Raw genomic sequence first — 19,752 nt, 5'->3', positions numbered from 1 at the left:
GCTGTTTCACTGAAAATTTAGGGATTTTTCAGTGATATCAAAAATAACACCTTAGTGATAAAAAGGAATTATAAAAAAAAGTAACTAAAAGCTAGTTATTAAGAATGTTTCAATGTTGAAGAATTTGAAAACCACACAAATGATAGCTTTGTATTTAACTCCTTTTATTTCTTCTGGTCTTTTATTTTCTTGCTGTAGTTGTTCCAAAATAGAACAATAAATTTCCACGCCAGCTACAGTGGCTCACACCTATAATCCCTGAACTCTGGGAGCTGAGGCGGATGGATCACTTGAGTTCAGGAGTTTTGAGACCAGCGTGAGCAAGAGACCTCCGTCTTTAAAAATAGCTGGGCATTATATCACCCTCCAGCAACTCAGGAGGCTGAGGCAAGAGAACCACTTGAGCCCAAGCGTTTGAGGCTACTGTGAGCTATGATGCCACAGCACCCTACTTGGGGCAAGTGAGTGAGATTCTGTTTCGAAACAAAACAAAAAATTTCCATATTTTGTTCAGTGACCAATTTTGCTTCTAGCAGAGAAGTGAAGTTTTATTATAGGTGAAAAGCATAAAGAGTAGAAATAGGTTTTTTTTACACATTTTTTACTAACATTCAAAAACTAAAGGATTTTGGGCAGCACCTGTGGCTCAACGGAGTAGGGCCCTGGCCAAAAACAAAAACAAAAAAACACCTAAAGCATTTTAACCCTGAGAAGAATCATGAGTTTATCTAGCCAATTTTCTTCCCCAGAGCAAACTGGGACACTATTACAGCAGGCCCTCCCATCCTGTATCTGAGGGTACAGGAAACGGGAATCTGCACTCGCAGCTCCACTTTTTTGGTCAGGGCATCCTCTGCTACATCCCTGTCAGCCATCAGCTAATGGAGAAGAGGGGCCTGGGAACTGTATTCTGGTGTTTGCCCAGCTGTTCTCATTAGAATAGATTTTTAATATTCAACAGAAAATTAAGGTAACCTATCTATATGCTCACCACAGAGGAAGTCTACAGGAAAAAAATGGTGGGGGGAACCTATTACCATGATTAATTTGGTCCTTCGAACAAAAGCCTTTTGGAGAACTCATATCCTTGGACTTGATTTTCTGGATTTTTTTAGTATTATTATGTCGCCCTTGGTAGAGTGCCATAGCATCATAGCTCACAGCAACCTAAAACACCTGAGCTTAAACAATTCTCTTGCCTCAGCCTCCCAAGTAGTAGTAGTACAGGCACCCCCCACAAGGCCTGGTTATTTTGTTGTAGTTGTCACTGTTGTTTGGCAGGCCGGGGCAGGGTTTGAACCTGTCAGTTCCAGTGTATGTGGCTGGTGCCCTAATACTGACCTACAGGTACCAAGCCGTTTTTTATTTTTTTTGAGACAGAGTCTCACTCTGTTGTCCCTGACTAGAGTGCCATGATGTCAACCTAGGTCACAGCAACCTCAAACTCCTGGGTTCAATGGATCCTCCTGCCTCAGCCTCCCAAGTAGCTGGGACTACAGGTACCGCCACACACCTGGCTAATATATTCTGTTTTTTAGTAGAGGCAGGGTCAGGGTCTTGCTCTTGTTCAGGCTGGTCTGAAACTCCTCAGCTCAAGCAATCCACCTGCCTCGCCCTCACCGAGTGCTAGGATTACAGGTGTGTAACTGTGCCCAGTCATAATATCCTTGGATTCATAATATCATTCTGGTTATCCAAAAAATACTGTGAAATATTTTCCTCTTTAATGATTACTTGTTTTTTTTTGATCGATACCTGATTTCATTTTTTTTTTTTTTTTTTTGCAGTTTTTGGCTGGGGCTGGGTTTGAACCCGCCACCTCCAGCATATGGGGCTGGCACCCTACTCCTTTGAGCCACAGGCTCTGCCCTACCTGATTTCATTTTTAAAGAAATTTCTATATTTTTGTTTTACTCTAGATGTTTTAAATTTCTTTTTTTTTTTTTCTGGCTGGGTGCAGTGGGCTCATACCTGTAATCTTAGCAATCTGGGAGGCCAAGGCACATTGATGACCTCAGCTTAGCAGTTCAAGACCAGCCTGAGCAAGAGAGAGATCCCATTTATACTAAGAACAGAAAACTTAGCAGGGCACTGTGGTGGGCACTTGTAGTCCCAGCTATTCGGGAGGCTGAGGCAGGAGTATTGCTTGAGTTCGAGGGTGCTGTGAGCTAGGCTGATACCACAGCACTCTAATCTGAGCAACAGAGATACTGTCATAAAAATAATTAAAAAGATAGCTAATTGTTAGGTGCTGTATGAAGCATGCCAAAAATGCACAAAAATTTACAAATTATTTTCGTGTATGATCCATGTATTTTCATTTGCATAGATTTTTGTGGCTGTCGATTTCTAAGGTATTGTGATACTAGTGAATATAGCCTACAAATACACAAGTGGGGCAGCGCCTATGGCTCAAAGGAGTAGGACGCTGGCCCCATATACTGGAAGTGGTGGGTTCAAACTCGGCCCCGGCCAAAAACAAAAACAAAACAAAACACATGTGTATGTTGTGGGGATACACACACACACACACACACACACACATTTGTTGTTGTTGCAGCTGTCATTGTCATTTTTTTACCTGGTCTGGGCTGGGTTTGAACCCTCCAGCCTCAGTGTATGTGGCTGGAAGCCCTACCCAGTGAGCTACGGGTGCCGCCAAGTTTTTTTTTAATTAACAAAGTTTTTTTTTTTTTAATTAATTAATGAAGTTTTTTTGTAGAGACAGTCTCACTTTATCGCCCCAGGTAGAGTGCCATGGCATCACAGCTCACAGCAACCTCCAGCTCTTGGGTTTAGGCAATTCTCTTGCCTCAGCCTTCCGAGTAGCTGGGACTACAGGTGCCAGCCACAACGCCCGGCTATTTTTTTGTTGCAGTTTGGCAGGGACTGGGTTGGAACCCACCACCCTCAGCATATGGGGCTGGCGCCCTACCCACTGATCCACAGGCAACGCCCATGAAGTTTTTTGATTGTGAAAGCCAAAGGATCACAGATAGTGCTTTAATTCCTATTCCTAAATTTTGTATTTCAGAGGCAGTATAGTTGTAGAAAGTTAATGGTAGAAATTCTTAACTGACACTGCATAAATTAGAAGTCAGTTTCCACCACTTACTGGCTGTGTGACTTTGGGCAAATTCTGTGCCTGTTCCTTATCTGTAAAATGTAAACAGTAGTCATCTCAAAGAATTTGTGAATATGGTGGCACCTGTGGCTCAAAGGAGTAGGGCACCGGCCCCACATGCCGGAGGGGACAGGTTCAAACCCAGCCCTGGCCAAAAACTGCCAAAAAAAGGAATTTGTGAATATAAAATGACTTCCTCTATGTAAAGCCTGGAAGACTCAGTAGTCCTATATGCATGCTGCCTGTTATTATCACAAGGTTCACGGTTAGAACTTAGTTTGGATTAAAAGAGTAAATTCTTCCTCTGCCTAAGTACACAGGAGAGTTGTTTTTTTTTTTTGAGACAGAGCCTCAAGCTGTCACCCTGGGTAGAGTGCGGTGGCATCACAGCTCACAGCAACCTCCAACTCCTGAGCTCAAGAGATTCTCTTGCCTCCGCTTCCCAAGTAGCTGGGACTACAGGCGCCCGCCACAACACTTGGCTATTTTTTTTTGGTTGCAGCCATCATTGTTCTTTGGCGGGCCCAGGCTGGATTCGAATCCGCCAACTTGGGTGTATGTGGCTGGTGCCTTAGGCAATTGAGCCACAGGTGCAAAGCCACAGGGGAGTTTTATAAGTGCTCTCATTTGGAGCCAAACACAGGTCCCTAAATTTTGACCTTCTGGTTTGAAAACTTTCTATAAAAGATTTCCACTGCAGGCTCAGTGGCTGTAGCTCACCAGCTAGGGCGCCAGCCACATACACTGGAGATGGCAAGTTCGAACCCAGCCCAGGCCTGCCAAACAATGACAACTACAACCAAAAAAGAGCCAAGCATTGTGGCAGGCGCCTGTAGTTCCAGCTACTTGGGAGGCTGAGGCAAGAGAATTACTTAAGCCCAAGAGTTGGAGGTTGCTGTTAACTGTGATGCCACAGTATTCTACTGAGGGCGACACAGTGAGACTCCATCTCAAAAAAAAAAGGTACATGTGAAATTTACTAGGTGTAGAATATAAATGTCTTAACACAATAACTAAGAAATGACATGAAGTACTTGGGAGGCTGAGGCAAGAGAATCGCTTAAGCCCAGGAGTTGGAGGTTGCTGTGAGCTGTGTGAGGCCACGGCACTCTACCGAGGGCCATAAAGTGAGACTCTGTCTCTACAAAAAAAAATTTAACCATACAGTTTATAAGCGTGCTGCTACACTCACCGAAGCCAAGCATGGAACCTTATCAAGGTTAAAGAACTCATTAAAGTCAAAATCTCCTGGAGACTGCTCAGGTAAGACAGCATCCCTTGGCACTTCCTGATCAGCAGCAGGTTCCTGTACAAGGATGACCTCCCCCTCATCCTCTTCAGCCACTCCTCCATTGCACTCGACTATTCCTGAAAGAAAAACAAGGACAAAAACAGTCTGATCAAGCAAACCGCTCTCGTTCTGCGACATCAGCTATCAACATATATACAGAAGAGCCACACATGACTTCAAAAGCAGACTTCCTGTGCAAGAATAAAACAGTCTCCTTTCTATGAGAGCTAGAGGAGGAAAAAAGGCTTAATACCAAGCCAGAGCACCAACACAACTGGGGAAGAATTATGGTCATTCTATGTGCTTCAAGTCCTCTATTATGTATTTTTTTTTGAGAGAGAGAGTCGTATTTTGTCACCCTGAGTAGAGTGCCGTAGTGTCACAGCTCATAGCAACCTCCAACTTTTGGGCTTAAGCGATTCTCTTGCCTCAATCTCCCAAGTAGCTGGGACTATAGGTGCCCATTACAACGCCTGGCTATTTTTTGATCGTAGTTGTCACTGTTGTTGGCAGGTCCAGGCTAGATTCGAACCCAGCAGTTTCAGTGTATGTGACCGGCGCCCGAGTCTGTGTTTTTTTTTTAAAGATAATCTTTGCAAGTCTCTTACTTCTTTATAAATGGAACCAAATTAATTTGGCTCTGCTTTTGCCCACGCACTGTACCACCCCTTGCAGTTAAGGTTCAGTAACTTAAGTTACATACGTGAAACCTGGCATGAGAGCAATTTACATTTGCCTACATGTTTGGTTGTAGCTCATCTGCAAGGCAAAGTTCAAATGTCACCTCCTTTGGGAAGCCTGCCTGACCCAGTAAAATTAATTGCTGCTTTCTATATAATCCTTGCTTATCTCTCAGAGTACTTATCCCATTGTATTACAGTAACTCTGATGAAACTGAGCTGAGGGAAGGTATCTTGCTGATCAGTTTTGTGTTAATCTGTAGTCCCTGATATACTTAAACTCTTGTAATGTTCAGTTTTTAGAATGGGCTAAGCCAAGTCCAGCTAACATTTAAGGCATCTCACATCTTGGTTTTGATGCTTTTATTTGAAAAACTGAACATTCAACGCTCTTCTCTGCAAAACCTATAAAAGAATTGCCTGTAGTATCAAGATCATGGCAGATCTTGTCCATAAAGTCCTCCTAGGAGAAAAAGCTGCAAAGCCTGGGCTCAAAAGTCTCCAACAATGACTATAGTCTTATTAATCAGCCAGGATATTCTAGACCAAGAGAGGCTAAATGGTAACTTCTCCTTTCATTACAATAATGCTCTGAAAACCTTGACAGTAAAGCACAGGAAAACAACAGCTATAAGGTTAAGCAACCTTTAAGCTGTTAAAACAACAGCTAGGTTAAGACCTAGCTTCGCTTGCTAGGTCTCAAGACTAGCAAGTGAAGGTTCAACCCCAGGACAGCCACCAATGCTCTTCTACACCACACTGTGCAGGTAAGGCAGCTCTGCTCCTCCACAGATGCCCGCCATGTGAGAACCCTAAGCCTTCAGAGGGCCAAGGCAATCAGTCACACACATTTTTGTAAGCCATAGACAAGCAACTGGCAGTATCTCTAGAGCAGTGGTTCTCAACCTGTGGGTCGTGACCCACAGAAACTGTATTAAAGGCTCGCGGCATTAGGAAGGTTGAGAACCACTGCTCTAGAGGGTTACCACACACTTACTGCCAGCAATCAAAGGTAAATGCTATTCCTTAAAGGCTGACATTTGCACTACATACATGACTGCTTTGGTGGACTTTCTTTATAAAGTGGGAATAATTGCCACTAGGCAATAATTGCCACTCTGGGAGGCCAAGGCAGGTGGATTGCCTGAGCTCATAGGTTTGAGACCAGCCTAAGCAAGAGCAAAACCCCATCTCTAAAAATAGCTGAGCACTGTGGCAGACACCTGTAGTCCCAGCTACTTGGGAGGCTGAGGTAAGAGTATCACTTAAGCACAAGAGTTTCAGGTTGCTATGAACTATGACACCACGGCACTCTACCAAGGGTGACAAAGTAAGACTCTGTCTCAAAAAAAAAAGAAAAAGAAAAAGAAAAAGAAATTGTGCCCTCAAAGGAGTAAACAACTAAATAGCCTAATTAGGTCAGTGCTTCTCCCCAACCTATTTTATCCACCAGAACCTCCCTGCCTACATCGGGACAAGCAACAGATATTTTATTACAGTTCAGTTTCTTAATTTAAGGATGCACAGACATTTACAAAAGAAACTTTAAAACCTACTAAATGCAGGATACAAATGTCTACATACAAAAACTAAGAAAATGCCATGACAGTAATTCACCAAAATGACAAACACAAAGGGAAAGAGGAGAGGCACCCGATACATGTTCTCTAGGCTTTTCACAAAACATGGAGTTGTTCCTTTGGCCACATATATGCGAATCTAAAAGAAAGGTGATATTGTAGATATCAAGGGAATGGGTACTGTTCAAAAAGGCGTGCCACACAAATGTTACCATGGCAAAACTGGAGAAGTCTACAATGTTACCCAGCAAGTTGAGAGCAAGATCCTTGCCAAGAGGATAATGTTCATATTGAGCACTCTTAGAGCCAAGATAGCTTCCTGAAACATATGAAGGAAAATGATCAGAAAAAGAAGGAAGCCAAAGAGAAAGGTACCTGGGTTCAACTGAAGCGCCAGCCTGCTCCACCCAGAGACGCGCACTCTGGGAGAACTAACAGAAAGGAGCCTGAGCTCCTGGAACCCATTCCCTATGAACTCATGGCATAATAAGCATCTAACATAGCACACAGGAGTACCAGTGGACCCATGTTTTTAGGTACAAGAACCTATTTATTCCCCATGAGCTCATGGCATAATAGGTGTACAGCATAGCACACAGGATAACCAATAGACCCCATGTAACAGTGATACAAGGTGCTGGAACCTATTTCCCATGAATTCAAAGTCAATCAACGCTTTGTCACATTTAATGGCAAGGTGCCTCCCTGAGCTACTGAAACCTCTTCCCTATGAATTCATGGCATGTAGATAAAAATAACAGCCTACTACTACTGTAAAAATGTTTCTTGTTCATTCACTAAAGGTGTGTTCCCCCCCCCAAAGAAGTATTAAAGCAAATATTAATGTGTCCAAAAAAAAAAAAAATTTCACAATGAGCATATACTTTCATTAGAGAGGCTGAAAACTAAAATTTTTTCTATCAATGAAATGTTTTAACAATTTGTCCCGGGTGGCGCCTGTGGCTCAGTCAGTAGGGCGCCGGCCCCCGTATATGGAGGGTGGCGGGTTCGAACCTGGCCCCAGCCAAACTGCAGCCAAAAAATGGCCGGGCGTTGTGGCGGGCACCTGTAGTCCCAGCTACTTGGGAGGCTGAGGCAAGAGAATCGCTTAAGCCCAGGAGTTGGAGGTTGCTGTGAGCTGTGTGAGGCCACGGCATTCTACCGAGGGCCATAAAGTGAGACTCTGTCTCTACATAAAAAAAAAAAATTTGTCCCATGTAACTTTTCCCCCGGTTATAAATATAACATATTCAAGCTATTTTATTCTTCACCACATACACGCATATAACCTGACACTGGGCCTGTATAGAGCATATGCTCAACACAAATCGGTTTTAAAATCATGCATGCAGGGACCATGTTTGTGGTGTTCATTGCTACATTCCCAGCACTAGCACATGCCCACAGAGAACTGCTAAATAAGCTCAATGAAAAGCTGGAACACTAAAAGGCACTCATACCTCCCCGTAGGGATTAGTACCACCACTTGGGCTTGTTCACCCTCTTTCATGCTTGCAGACAAGAGGAAATGAAAGGGCATTTATTTTATTTTTTGAAACAGAGTATCACTATGTTGCCCTTGGTAGAGTCATGGTGTCACAGGTCACAGCAACCTCAAACTCTTGGGCTTAAGCAATCCTCTTGCCTCAGCTTCCCAAGTGGCTGGGACCACAGACGCCCAGCTATTTTTGTTATTGTTGTTGTAGTAGTAGCTGTCATTGTTGTTTAGCTCGTCCTGGCCATCGTAACTACTGTGCTACAGGCGCCAAGCCTATAGGGCATTTATTTTAAAGACATTAGTAAGGATAGACTAGGTACCTTTTGAAGTTAACTAATGGGGTGAGCCAAGATCCCAAGTTTCTGCCACAAAACCCATCCCCTCTCTCCAGGTCTCAATCTCTCTGATAAGGTGAGAAGGTATCAATCACTACCAATCTATCTCAATTCTCTGGCTCCTCCACTTGCTATAAGGACAGTTGAAATTCAGATTTCATCTTAGTTAAGAAAAATGTGTTTTCTCTTATCAGCAGTCTGACCTTTATCATTAGGTGAAAGGCACACTTCTTGGTGGTGCTGCTTTAGTCTGATGAAGAATGAGACAAAGGCATATTTCAAACGCAATATAAAAGCGAAGTCTCCCAAGTTACCTATTTCCTATATCCCCCTACGGAAGAATGTCTAATAGCACAAAAATAATGATAATATCTACTGTATCTTAAAGAGTATATAAAAAAAATGACTAACGTGATTTCTTTCTCTTTCTGAATAAATTCTGGAAATTAGCTTATTTCTGCTTCAATTCATCTTAACTTCATAATTTTAAGGTGACACTGATTTTTCACTTATTAATACAGCTTCCCCTTTTGTTGTCTAGTATTTCCAAGTTTTTTCAACTAAACCCTAAAGACTGAAGGAAATAGAATTTCTTAAGTCCCCACTGAGGCTGAGTTCTGATTTGATCATCAATGCTAAAAGTAACCCTTGTTATAACAGGCGTTGGCTTCACTTTACAAAGAAATAGGCCTACCTTTTAAGATTTTGTCAAAGGTTATGTCTTCTTCTAAGTAGCCATCCCAGTACTTAAACTAATCAGGCCAGCCCAGCTGCTTCTTCCCAAGGCCACCTCAGAGCTAAGTGACTTCCCCCCAGATAACTAGCTACAGACCAATGGGCCCCCCTACTTTGCACCAGGCACTGCACACTCATTAGCTCTGGCTTCTTCAGTTTAGCAAGGGAGACACCTGACCTTATTATCTTACACCTGAGAAAACCAAATTTGAAGGAAGGCAAGTCACAAACAACTGACCTGGGAAGGTCTAAAATCATCGTGAAGAAGGTGGGTTCTGAAGCCCAAAAGCACCTCCTTCAACTCCCAACTTTACTATTTACATTCACTATGACCTTAAGTCACTTAAGCTCTTGGAGCCTCCACTTGCTTATCTATGAAATGGGCAAAAAATATCTATGCCACACAGAGTTATTAGAAAAAGACGAAACACTACTGTGAGTAGTACATAATTGCTCAATAAATGAGACTCATCATTTCTACCACATTTCTCATCTCCAGAGAACCTTTTCATGTATAGTGCTCTTATGGGGTACCATGAGACTTTTCTGTTTAGCACAGCAGAACAACTTTAGGAAAGCTACACAATCTACACTTAGTGAATTCTCACGTAAGAAGCAATTTCAAAATCAGGCTGCATCATGAAAAAATTTCCATTTGCAAACATCTGGTGCCCATTCCCAAATGTAAAATTAAGTCAATGACAATCACACCTCATTTTAAAATCAGTGAACTTCCCTCCCAAAGTTTGTGCTGACCTTCCTTTACAGAGGCTGTTCGTCGTCTTGTTCTTTTTCTTCCTTTGTGATCTTCTTCTAGTATCTTATCATCAAAGCCAGTCAGTTCAATGGTTTCAGATTGACTTGTGGGTCCACCTGAGAACCATTCTGGTTCTTCTTCTGTATAAGAATCATTTCTTCTACGCTCACCAAAGACACGCTTACTATCCCCAAACTCTCTCTAGAAAAGTTCATAAAGCAAAATTAAAAAAATAAAATTTTAGTCATTTCTACATCAATTAAAGTCTTAATAAATTAAGTTATGCTTGGTAGTAAGTGGAAGGCACTTTGCTATAGACTTGAAGCCTGTGACCACCCCCATCCAGCTGTCCCTAGTCCTCATAACTGGTTTAAGAGTGGGTTGTGTTCCTCCAGGTTCTCAAATCTGATATAAATGAACATTAAGTCCCCAAGCACATGACGTATGAAAGACTCCAAAAGACAAACCCTGAAACGCTTGTCCTTGTAGTCCCTCTCACGGTCTCTGTCTCTCAAGTCCCGCAGGTCCTTATCACCAAGACGGTGATCCTTCTCAAAGGTCCGGGCAGAGATTATCCTCCCACTGCCAATCCTACGTCCACCCAGCAGACGAAGCCCATCACCATCTTTCTCTAATGGACTTCCTGAGCGCCGGGAGCTAACAGCAGCTGTCACGTGGCAGCCCCCTCCAAAGCTGCGTCTCTGTGGGCTGAGAACAACATCTAAGTCGTCTTCTTTCACCCGCTCTCGTGGATCTGCAGAGATGCGGGAAAGAAAATTAAGCAAACAGGAGTATCTTTTCCTTCTTTAGGATACCGTATGTCCACAAAACTGATGGGGGAAGGCTTGGAAGGGCGTCACCACTAAAAATTGGGCTTATCAACATATGCAGAGTAATATGTACATTACATATTTAAGTAAGGCTGAGACTTTTGCTTTTTCTCTTTAGAGCAACAAACGTACTTAACAATAAATGATTTTCCACAATTAGTCTTTGCAATGCCTTCATTTTTACAAGTCCTTATCTATGAATTATTAGCAAATGTTTTGTCAACTAATAAACTACAGTGTCAGTACTTGGAGAAATAACTGCTTAAAAAGTTAAAGTGTCTCTTCAACAAATGATGAAAAGTTGGGAAATTCACACACATAAAAACGTACTTGAATCTATGCCTGGTAGTATATGCAAAAATTAATTCAAAATGGAATCACAGATCTAAATGTAAAGCTTAATATTATAAAACTTCTAGAAGAAAATATAGAAGGAAATTCTTGTAGCACTGGGTTAAGAAAAATGTTCCCAGGCATGACATCAAAAGCATGATCCATTTAAAAAAAAAAAAAAAAAAGAGGGGCGGCACCTGTGGCTCAGTGAGTAGGGCGCCGGCCCCATATACCGAGGGTGGCAGGTTCAAACCCAGCCGTGGCCAAACTGCAACCAAAAAATAGCCGGGCGTTGTGGTGGGCGCCTGTGGTCCCAGCTACTCGGGAGGCTGAGGCAAGAGAATCGCTTAAGCCCAGGAGTTGGAGGTTGCTGTGAGCTGTGTGAGGCCACGGCACTCTACTGAGGGCCATAAAGTGAGACTCTGTCTCTACAAAAAAAAAAACAAAACAAAACAAAAAAAAAAAACGATAAATTGGGCTTTATCATAATTTAGAACTTCTGTTCTTTGAAAGACACTGTTTAGAGAATGCAAAGAGAAGCCACAAACCAGGAGAAAATATTTCAAAGCATACTTCTGACAAAGGACTTATATCTAGAATATAAATTCATAAAAACTTAATAAAAACCAGCCCAATTAAAAAACGAACAAATAGTTTGAACAGACACTTCAAAGAGGTTATATGGATGGCAAATAAGCATGTGAAAAGATACTCAATATCATTAGTCATTAGAGATATGCAAACTAACCATGTGATGTCACTACACCCCTATTAGAATGGCTAAAATTAAAAAGACTGACCATTCCAAGTGCTGGCGAGGAAGTGGAGCAAGTGGAACTCTCACACACTGCTGGTGGAAACGTAAAATGGTACAACCACTTTGGAAAAACAGTTCGGCAGTTTCTCAAAACATTAAAAAAAATCTATTATATGACCCAGCCATTCTACTTCTAGGTTTTTACCCAAGAGAAAAAAGTCCATATGGAAGAGTACTCCATGAATGTTCATAGCAACTTTAGTTATAACAGTCAAAAACTAAAAACAACTCTAATGTCTACCAAAAGATAAATGGATAAACTGTGTGAATCTATACGATGGAATAGTAGGTAATAAAAAGGAATATACTACATAACTTAACATGGATGAATCTTAAAATTATTTTGAGTGAAAAAAGCTACACAAACAGTATACTTAGTATTTCCACTTAAATAAAATTCTAGAATACATTAAGCTAATTTACAGTGACAGAAAGCAGATCAGTGTGAGGAAGGGTAAAAGGGAGAGACTCACAGGGATACTAGGGAATTTGGGGGAGTGATGAAAATGCTTACGGCGTTCATTGTGGTAATGGTTTCACGGTGGATACAAATGTCAAGACATCAACTGGTACACTGTATGTGCAAGCTATTGTATGTAAATTATCTCAGTAAAGGTGTAAGAAAAAACTAACATTTTATCACATTTTCTTCCTAGAAAAACCAGGAAACTGAAGGTTAATCTAAGAAAAACCTGCTTTAATGCTCTTAATAGAAACAGCTCCCAGAATGTTCTTATATATACTTTTTCAGAATTTCCGTTAAGTTTTTTCCAAAAAACAGGATATAATATGGATAGCTTTTTTTTGTTTTGTTTTTGGCCGGGGCTAGGTTTGAACCCGCCACCTCCGGCACATGGGACTGGCGCCCTACTCCTTGAGCCACAGGCGCCGCCCATGGATAGCTTTATATAACTTGGTTATGACTCAATATATTATGAATATCACTTGCCAATAAAAATGTCTGCAACATGTTTTTACAGCCAGACAATGTAATATTTTTTTTTTTTTTTTTGAGACAGAGTCTCACTTTGTCACCCTTGGTAGAGTGCCGTGTTGTCACAGCTCACAGCAACCTCAAACTCCTGGGCTTAAGCAATTCTCTTGCCTCAGCCTCCCAGTAGCTGGGACTACAAGCACCTGTCACAACTCCTGGCTATTTTTAGAGATGAGGTCTTGATTTAGATCAGCTGCTCTCAAACCTGTGGCTTAGGCAATCCACCCACCTTGGCCTCCCAAGTGCTAGAATTACAGGCATGAGCCACCATGCCCAGCAACAATATAATATTCTTTCATATGGATGTTCCAAAGTTTTCCCAATCTACCATTTCTATTGAATTTTTATGTTCCTTTTCACTTTTCCTCACTTTAATAAAAGTTTCTGTGTACATCTTTAATGATTCTGTTAGAATAAATTGTTTGAGCCAGATGCTCACATCTATAATTATTTTGGGAGGCTAAGGTGGGAGGACTGCTTGAGCTCAGGAGATTGAGACCAGCCTGAGCAAAAGCAAGATCCTGTCTCTATTTAAAAAAAAAAATTAGCTGGTTAGCCGGGCGTTGTGGCGGGCGCCTGTAGTCCCAGCTACTCGGGAGGCTGAGGCAAGAGAATCACTTAAGCCCAGGAGTTGGAGGTTGCTGTGAGCTGTGTGAGGCCACGGCACTCTACCGAGGGCCATAAAGTGAGACTCTGTCTCTACAAAAAAAAAATTAGCTGGGTGTTGCGGCAGGTGCCTGTAGTCTCAGCAACTGGGGAGGGCTGAAAGGCAAGAGGATCACTTGAGCCCAGAAGTTTGAGGTTGCTGTGAGCAAAGGTGCTAAGGTGAGAGAAACTATCTCAAGAAAAAACAAAAAAAATATGTATTTGAAGGACATTACTACACTAAGTATACTACTAATAGATTCTGTGTAGAGGGGTCTTAATAGCTTAAACCAGTCACTTATATCATCTTTGCTCAGTTTTAAATTGTTATGAGAGATCTTCCTCTCATCTCAAAAGGAGTTCTTGCAACAAGTTCCTTGATTGGCTTTTATATTGCTAAGTTTCCATCTTATAAAGGGGTAAAGAAATGGAAAATCAAACTTTACTCCAGTTTCAAACCATATTTAAACACTATATTTAAGGACTGGGCGTGGTGGCACACACGTGTGATCCTAGCACTCTGGGAGGCTGGAGGTAGGTGGATCGCTTGAGTCCAGGAATTTGAGACCGCCTGAGCAAGAGTGAGACCTCATCTCTTAAAAATATATAGATATATAGCTGGGCGTTGTGGCAGGCACTTGTAGTCCCACAAGTAGGCTGAGACAAGAGGATTGATTGAGCCCAAGAGTTTGAGGTTTCTGTGAACTGTGACACCACAGCATTGTACCGAGGGTGACAACGTAAGACTCAAAAAATAAACAAACAAAAAAACACTGTGTTTAGATCACAGTCCATTATGAATTAAGAACTGCCAGAACTGATTCACATCCAAGGACTAGCATCATATGTGAGACAAGGCAAGATAAGATTTCCAACACAGCTTTATGCTACCCACCAGATCTCAGTTCGTGAAAGACATTAATACTGTTAATTAAACAGCACATAGCCTAACACAGTCTACTAGACCCAACTGTAAATCAGTTTCCTGATAATGACTTTTTCGCCCAATTCATAAACTCACAATAACCAAAAGCATGTCCCCAAAATTACTGGCCCACTCTTGAACAGCTGTGTGCTCACCTACTATCCTGCGCACCAGAGAAGGCCGGTCTGAATCCAACTCTTTCTTTAGATTTTCTACTGGTGAGCTCCGTCCTGATGCTGGGTAGAGAGAAGCATGCCACTTCTCAGGGTCCCAGACACCATCACTATAGGTCAAAAAGTATTGACAGTTACCACTTATACCCAGGAACTATGTAGGTAGTTTAATTTCTAAACCTCTTTAGGTAGTAAGTAAGTAAGTAAGAAACCTCTTTCTAATATAAAACTTCATGGCTGCCTTCAGAATCATTACCTATTCTAAGATGAAAACAATTATTAGTTCATTAATACTTTGTTGTTTCTCACATAACACCAGTAGTTACTTGGAAAACAATGGATTGTGCACAACTGAAACCTTTAGACCAGTGGTTCTCAACATTCCTAATGCTGCAGCCCTTTAATACAGTTCCTGTGGGTCGCAATCCTGCTGCTTTAGACCATAAACCTTAGGATACATATGGATTATAACAACTATACCTGTCCAATGCAAGGTAAGTGCTCCATAAATAATGACTCAGTTTATTAAAGTTTAATACAAGGGAGAAAAAGAATTCCTAATCCTCTCATCAGAAGTAGCTTGTGGGCTCAGCACTTGTAGCTCAAATGGCTAGGGCACCAGCCACATACACCAGACAGAGCTGGCAGGTTCGAATCCAGCCTGGGCCTGCCGAACAAGTGACAACTACAACCAAAAAACAGCAGGGCGTTGTGGCGGGCACCTGGAGTCCCAGCTACTTGGGAGGCTGAGGCACGAGAATCACTTAAGCCCAAGAGTTTGAGGTTGCTGTGACACCATGGCACTCACCCCCAGGATGACAGATTGAGACTCTGTCTCAAAAAAAAAAAAAAAAAAAAAAAAAAAGAAGAAGTAGCTCCTGGAATGGTGTGTACTTTTCTAAAATTTCTATGCATAGTCTCTATTTTTCCATAAGCAGAATAGACGATGCTTAAGAGCTTCCAATGCAGGTGGGGCAAGGCAGCTTACGCCTGTAATCCTAGCACTCTGGGAGGTTGAGGCGGGTGGATTGTCTGAGCTCAGGAGTTTGAGACCAGACTGAGTAAGAGTGACACCCCAACTCTACTAAAAATAGAAAAACTAGCCGGTATTGTGGTGGGCACCTATAGTTCCAGCTACTCAGGAGGCTGAGACAAGAGGAACGCTTGAGGCCAAGAGTTTGAAGTTGCTGTGAGCTGTGACACCATGGCACTCTACCCAGGGCAAAAGAGTAAGACTCAAAAAAACAAAAACAAAACAAAAAAAAGAAACCTATAATGCATAGTTTTCCCTTTCTAATGATGGGGTGGCAGGTGGTATATTGTGCAAAGCAGACGCTCTGGAACCCAACAGTCTAGGATCAAATTCTAGTTCTGCCACCTACCACCAGGGACATCCTGGACACTTACTGAGCTGTGTTTTCTGCAGCAAGGACTTCCTCAACCCTATCAGACCAGGCTGCACTATTGCACTAGCACAAGTGAAGCATAGGTGTAATAACCCACAATTGCCCTTTGTAGCCTGTAATGTTTGTAATGTTAAACTTTTTTTTTGAGACAGAGACTCAAGCTGTGGCCCTGGGTAGAGTGCCATAGCATCACAGCTCACAGCAACCTCAAACTCTTGGGCTTAAGCAATTCTCTTGCCTCAGCCTCCCAAGTAGCTGGGACTCCAGGCGCCCGCCACAACGCCCGGCTGTTTTTTGGTTGCAGTTGTCACTGTTGTTTGGCAGGCCCAAGCTGGATTCGAACCTGCCAGCTCTGTCTGGTGTATGTGGCTGGCGCCTTTGCCGCTTGAGCTAAGTGCCAAGCCTGTAATGTTAAACTCTTATGAGTAATGTTCCATGAAGGCAAGGAGTATTTGGTAGCACTTGGCACAGTATGTATCACACTGAATATTTAGGTTGGTTCATTAGGTTGGTTCAGTAGGAACCAACTGAACATTTCTTGGATTAAGTGTGTCAACCACTAACTCTCAAACTCCTCCCAATAAAGGAGATGTTACCTACAGTGTAGGATGGTTGTGAGGATTACTTGGAGTTAAAGAGCCCAATGAATTTTTAATTCTCTGAGAGAAGAGAGGAAAATGAGAAGCTTTCTCTTCTCTCTTATTCTTATCACTGGGCAGAATGTCTCCACTTCAGTAAAATCTCTGCATCTGCCCATAAAATTTATTTTATACCAAGAAGAAAAGGTGTTTTGACAATAAGATCTAACTTGAGGCATAAGAAGGTTTTATAGCTTTAACCAAAAACCAACTTATCTGAGACTCATGAAAAATCCTAACCAACTGGAATAACCATTATTAAGTATCACCTTCATTAGGGAAATGTGGTGAGGCATCCAGGTTTAACATAAAGATGGTTTTTGAAACAGGCTGTCCTCCATTTTAATTTTATTTATTTATTTTGAAATAGAGTCTTACTCTGTTACCCTGGGTGGAGTGCTGTGGCATCATCATAGCTCACAGCAACCTCAAACTCTCAGGTTCAAGGGATCCTCTTGTCTTAGACTCCTGAGTAACTGGGACTACAGGTACCTGCCACAATGCCCAGCTAGTTTTTCTGTTTTTAGTAGAGACAGAGTCTTGTTTTTGCTCAGGCTGGTCTCAAACTCTGAGCTTAAGCAGTCCACCAGCCTCGGCCTCCCAAAGTGCTAGGATCACAGGTATTAGCCACTGCACCCAGTAGTCTGTCCTTTTCAAAAGTCTTTCCTGGCTTGGCACCTGTAGCTCAAGAGGCTAGGGCGCCAGCCACATACACCAGAGCTGGCAAGTTCAAATCCAGCCCAGACCTGCCAAACAACAATGACAACTACAACCAAAAAATAGACAGTTGTTGTGATGGGTGCCTGTAGTCCCAGCTACGTGGAAGGCTGAGGCAGGAAAATTGCTTAAACCCAAGAGTTGGAGGTTGCTGTGAGCTGTGACACTATGGCACTCTACCCAGGGTGACAGCTTGAGGCTCTGTCTCAAAAAAAAAAAAAAAAAAAAAAGTCTTTCCTGGCTCGGCACCCATAGCACAGTGCTTACGGCATCAACCACATACACCAAGGCTGGCAGGCCTGAACCCAGCCTGGGCCAGCTAAACAACGACAACTGCAACAAAAAACAGGCAGGTCTTGTGGTGGGCCTGGGCCAGCTAAACAACAACTGCAACAAAAAACAGGCAGGCCTTGTGGTGGGCACCTATAGTCCCAGATACTTGGGAGCCTGAGGCAAAAGAATCACTTAAGCCCAAGAGTTGGAAGTTACTGTGAGTTGTGATGCCACAGTACTCTACCGAGGGCAGCATAGTGAGACTATCTCAAAAAAAAAAAAAAAAAAAAAAGATAAAAAAGTCTTTCCTATTTAATCACGAAATTAAACATGATGTTTTAACATGCTTAATGGGGGTGGGTTAGGGCCGCACCTGTGGCTCAGTTGAGTAGGGCGCCAGCCCCATATACTGAGGGTAGTGGGTTCGAATCCAACCCCAGTCAAACTGCAACAAAAAAATAGCCGGGTGTTGTGGCAGGTGCCTGTGGTCCCAGCTACTTGGGAGGCTGAGGCAAGAGAATCACCAAGGGTCCTCAAACTATGGCCCGCGGACCACATGCGGCAGTGTAATTGTATTTGTTCCCGTTTTTTTACTTCAAAATAAGGTATGTGCAGTGTGCATAGGAATTGGTTCATATTTTTTTTAAAAGCTATAGTCCAGCCCTCCAATGGTCTGAGGGACAGTGAACTGGCCCCGTGTTTGAAAATTTTGAGGACCCCTGACCTAAGCCCAAGAACTGGAGGTTGCTATGAGGTGTGATGCCACAGCATTCTACCAAGAGCAACAAAGTAAGACTCTGTCTCTAAAAAAAAAAAAAAAAGAAAGAAAAAACGCGGGTTAGGCTGAGTGTGGTGGCTCACACCTCTAACTTCAGCACTTCTGCAGGGTGGGGCAAGAGAATGATTTGAGGCCAGAAGTTTGAGACCAACCTGAGCAATGAAGCAAGATACAGTCTCTACCAAGATAGAAAAATTAGCCAGGCATGGTGGTACAAGCCTGTATTCCCAGTGATTTGGAAGGCTGAAACAGGAGAATCACTTGAACCCAGGCATTTGAGGCTGCCGTGAGTCATAATCATGCCACTGCACCCCACCCTGGGCAAGAGAGTGACACCTTATCTTTATTTATTTTATTTATTATTTTTTTTTTTGTAGAGACAGAGTCTCACTTTATAGCCCTCGGCAGAGTGCCGTGGCATCACACAGCTCACAGCAACCTCCAACTCCTGGGCTTCAGCGATTCTCCTGCCTCAGCCTCCCGAGTAGCTGGGACTACAGGTGCCCGCCACAACGCCCAGCTAGACACCTTATCTTTAAAAAAAAAAAGTAGCGGCTCGGCACCTATGGCTCAAGTGGCTAAAGCGCCAGCTACATACACCTGAGCTGGCAGGTTCAAATCCAGCTGGGGCCCGCCAAACGACGGCTGCAACCAAAAAATAGCCAGGCGTTGTGGCAGGTGCCTGTAGTCCCAGCTACTTGGGAAGCGGAGGCAGGAGAATCACTTGAGCCCAGGAGTTGGAGGTTGCTATGAGCTGTGATGACATGGCACTCTACCCAGGGCAACAGCTTGAGGCTCTGTCTCAAAAAAAATAAAATAAATAAAAAAAAGTATCCAGGCATTGTGAGGAAGCACCTGTAGTCTTAGCTACTTGGGAGGCTGAGGCAGGAGGATCATTTGAACCCTAGAGTTTGAGATTGCTGAGAGCTATAATGCCATAATACTCTACCCAGGGTGAAAGAGTCAGACTGTCTCCAAAAAAAAAAGTGGGCTAACATGAACCCACGAGCCATCTACCGTATCTAACAAATGACTAAGATGAGCATAAATAGTATTCTACAATATAGGATTATTGTAGGACATTTTCAGACCATTTTTAGCTATAGCCTTCTCAAGCCAAAGCCATCTCCCTCTTACAAAAGAACTTATGGTCCAATAAGGGTAATCTGAATGACTGAATGGGTCTTTTGTCTAGGACCCAACACCCTCCTGATCAGCACACC

At 42.6% G+C, this 19,752-nt stretch overlaps 1 protein-coding gene across 9 annotated transcripts in view; it reads right to left on the bottom strand.

The window, feature by feature from the left end:
- EIF4ENIF1 (eukaryotic translation initiation factor 4E nuclear import factor 1) overlaps window positions 1-19,752 on the bottom strand; it is a 60,112-nt gene that overhangs the window by 18,203 nt on the left and 22,157 nt on the right. For 8 of the 9 annotated variants that reach the window (XM_053586886.1, XM_053586889.1, XM_053586881.1 and 5 more), the window contains exons 4-7: window positions 14,700-14,827; window positions 10,468-10,754; window positions 10,000-10,201; window positions 4,317-4,492 (exon numbers count right to left, since the gene is read on the bottom strand). In XM_053586886.1, coding sequence (XP_053442861.1) covers window positions 4,317-4,492; window positions 10,000-10,201; window positions 10,468-10,754; window positions 14,700-14,827 — 793 coding nt within the window. Of the gene's footprint in view, window positions 1-4,316; window positions 4,493-9,999; window positions 10,202-10,453; window positions 10,755-14,699; window positions 14,828-19,752 lie in introns of all 9 variants that reach the window. The other variant, XM_053586884.1, reaches the window with a different exon arrangement.

This window comes from Nycticebus coucang, chromosome 4 (assembly GCF_027406575.1).
Source record: "Nycticebus coucang isolate mNycCou1 chromosome 4, mNycCou1.pri, whole genome shotgun sequence".
Classification (NCBI taxonomy): domain Eukaryota; kingdom Metazoa; phylum Chordata; class Mammalia; order Primates; family Lorisidae; genus Nycticebus; species Nycticebus coucang.
This window is presented reverse-complemented; position numbering and strand designations above follow the sequence as displayed.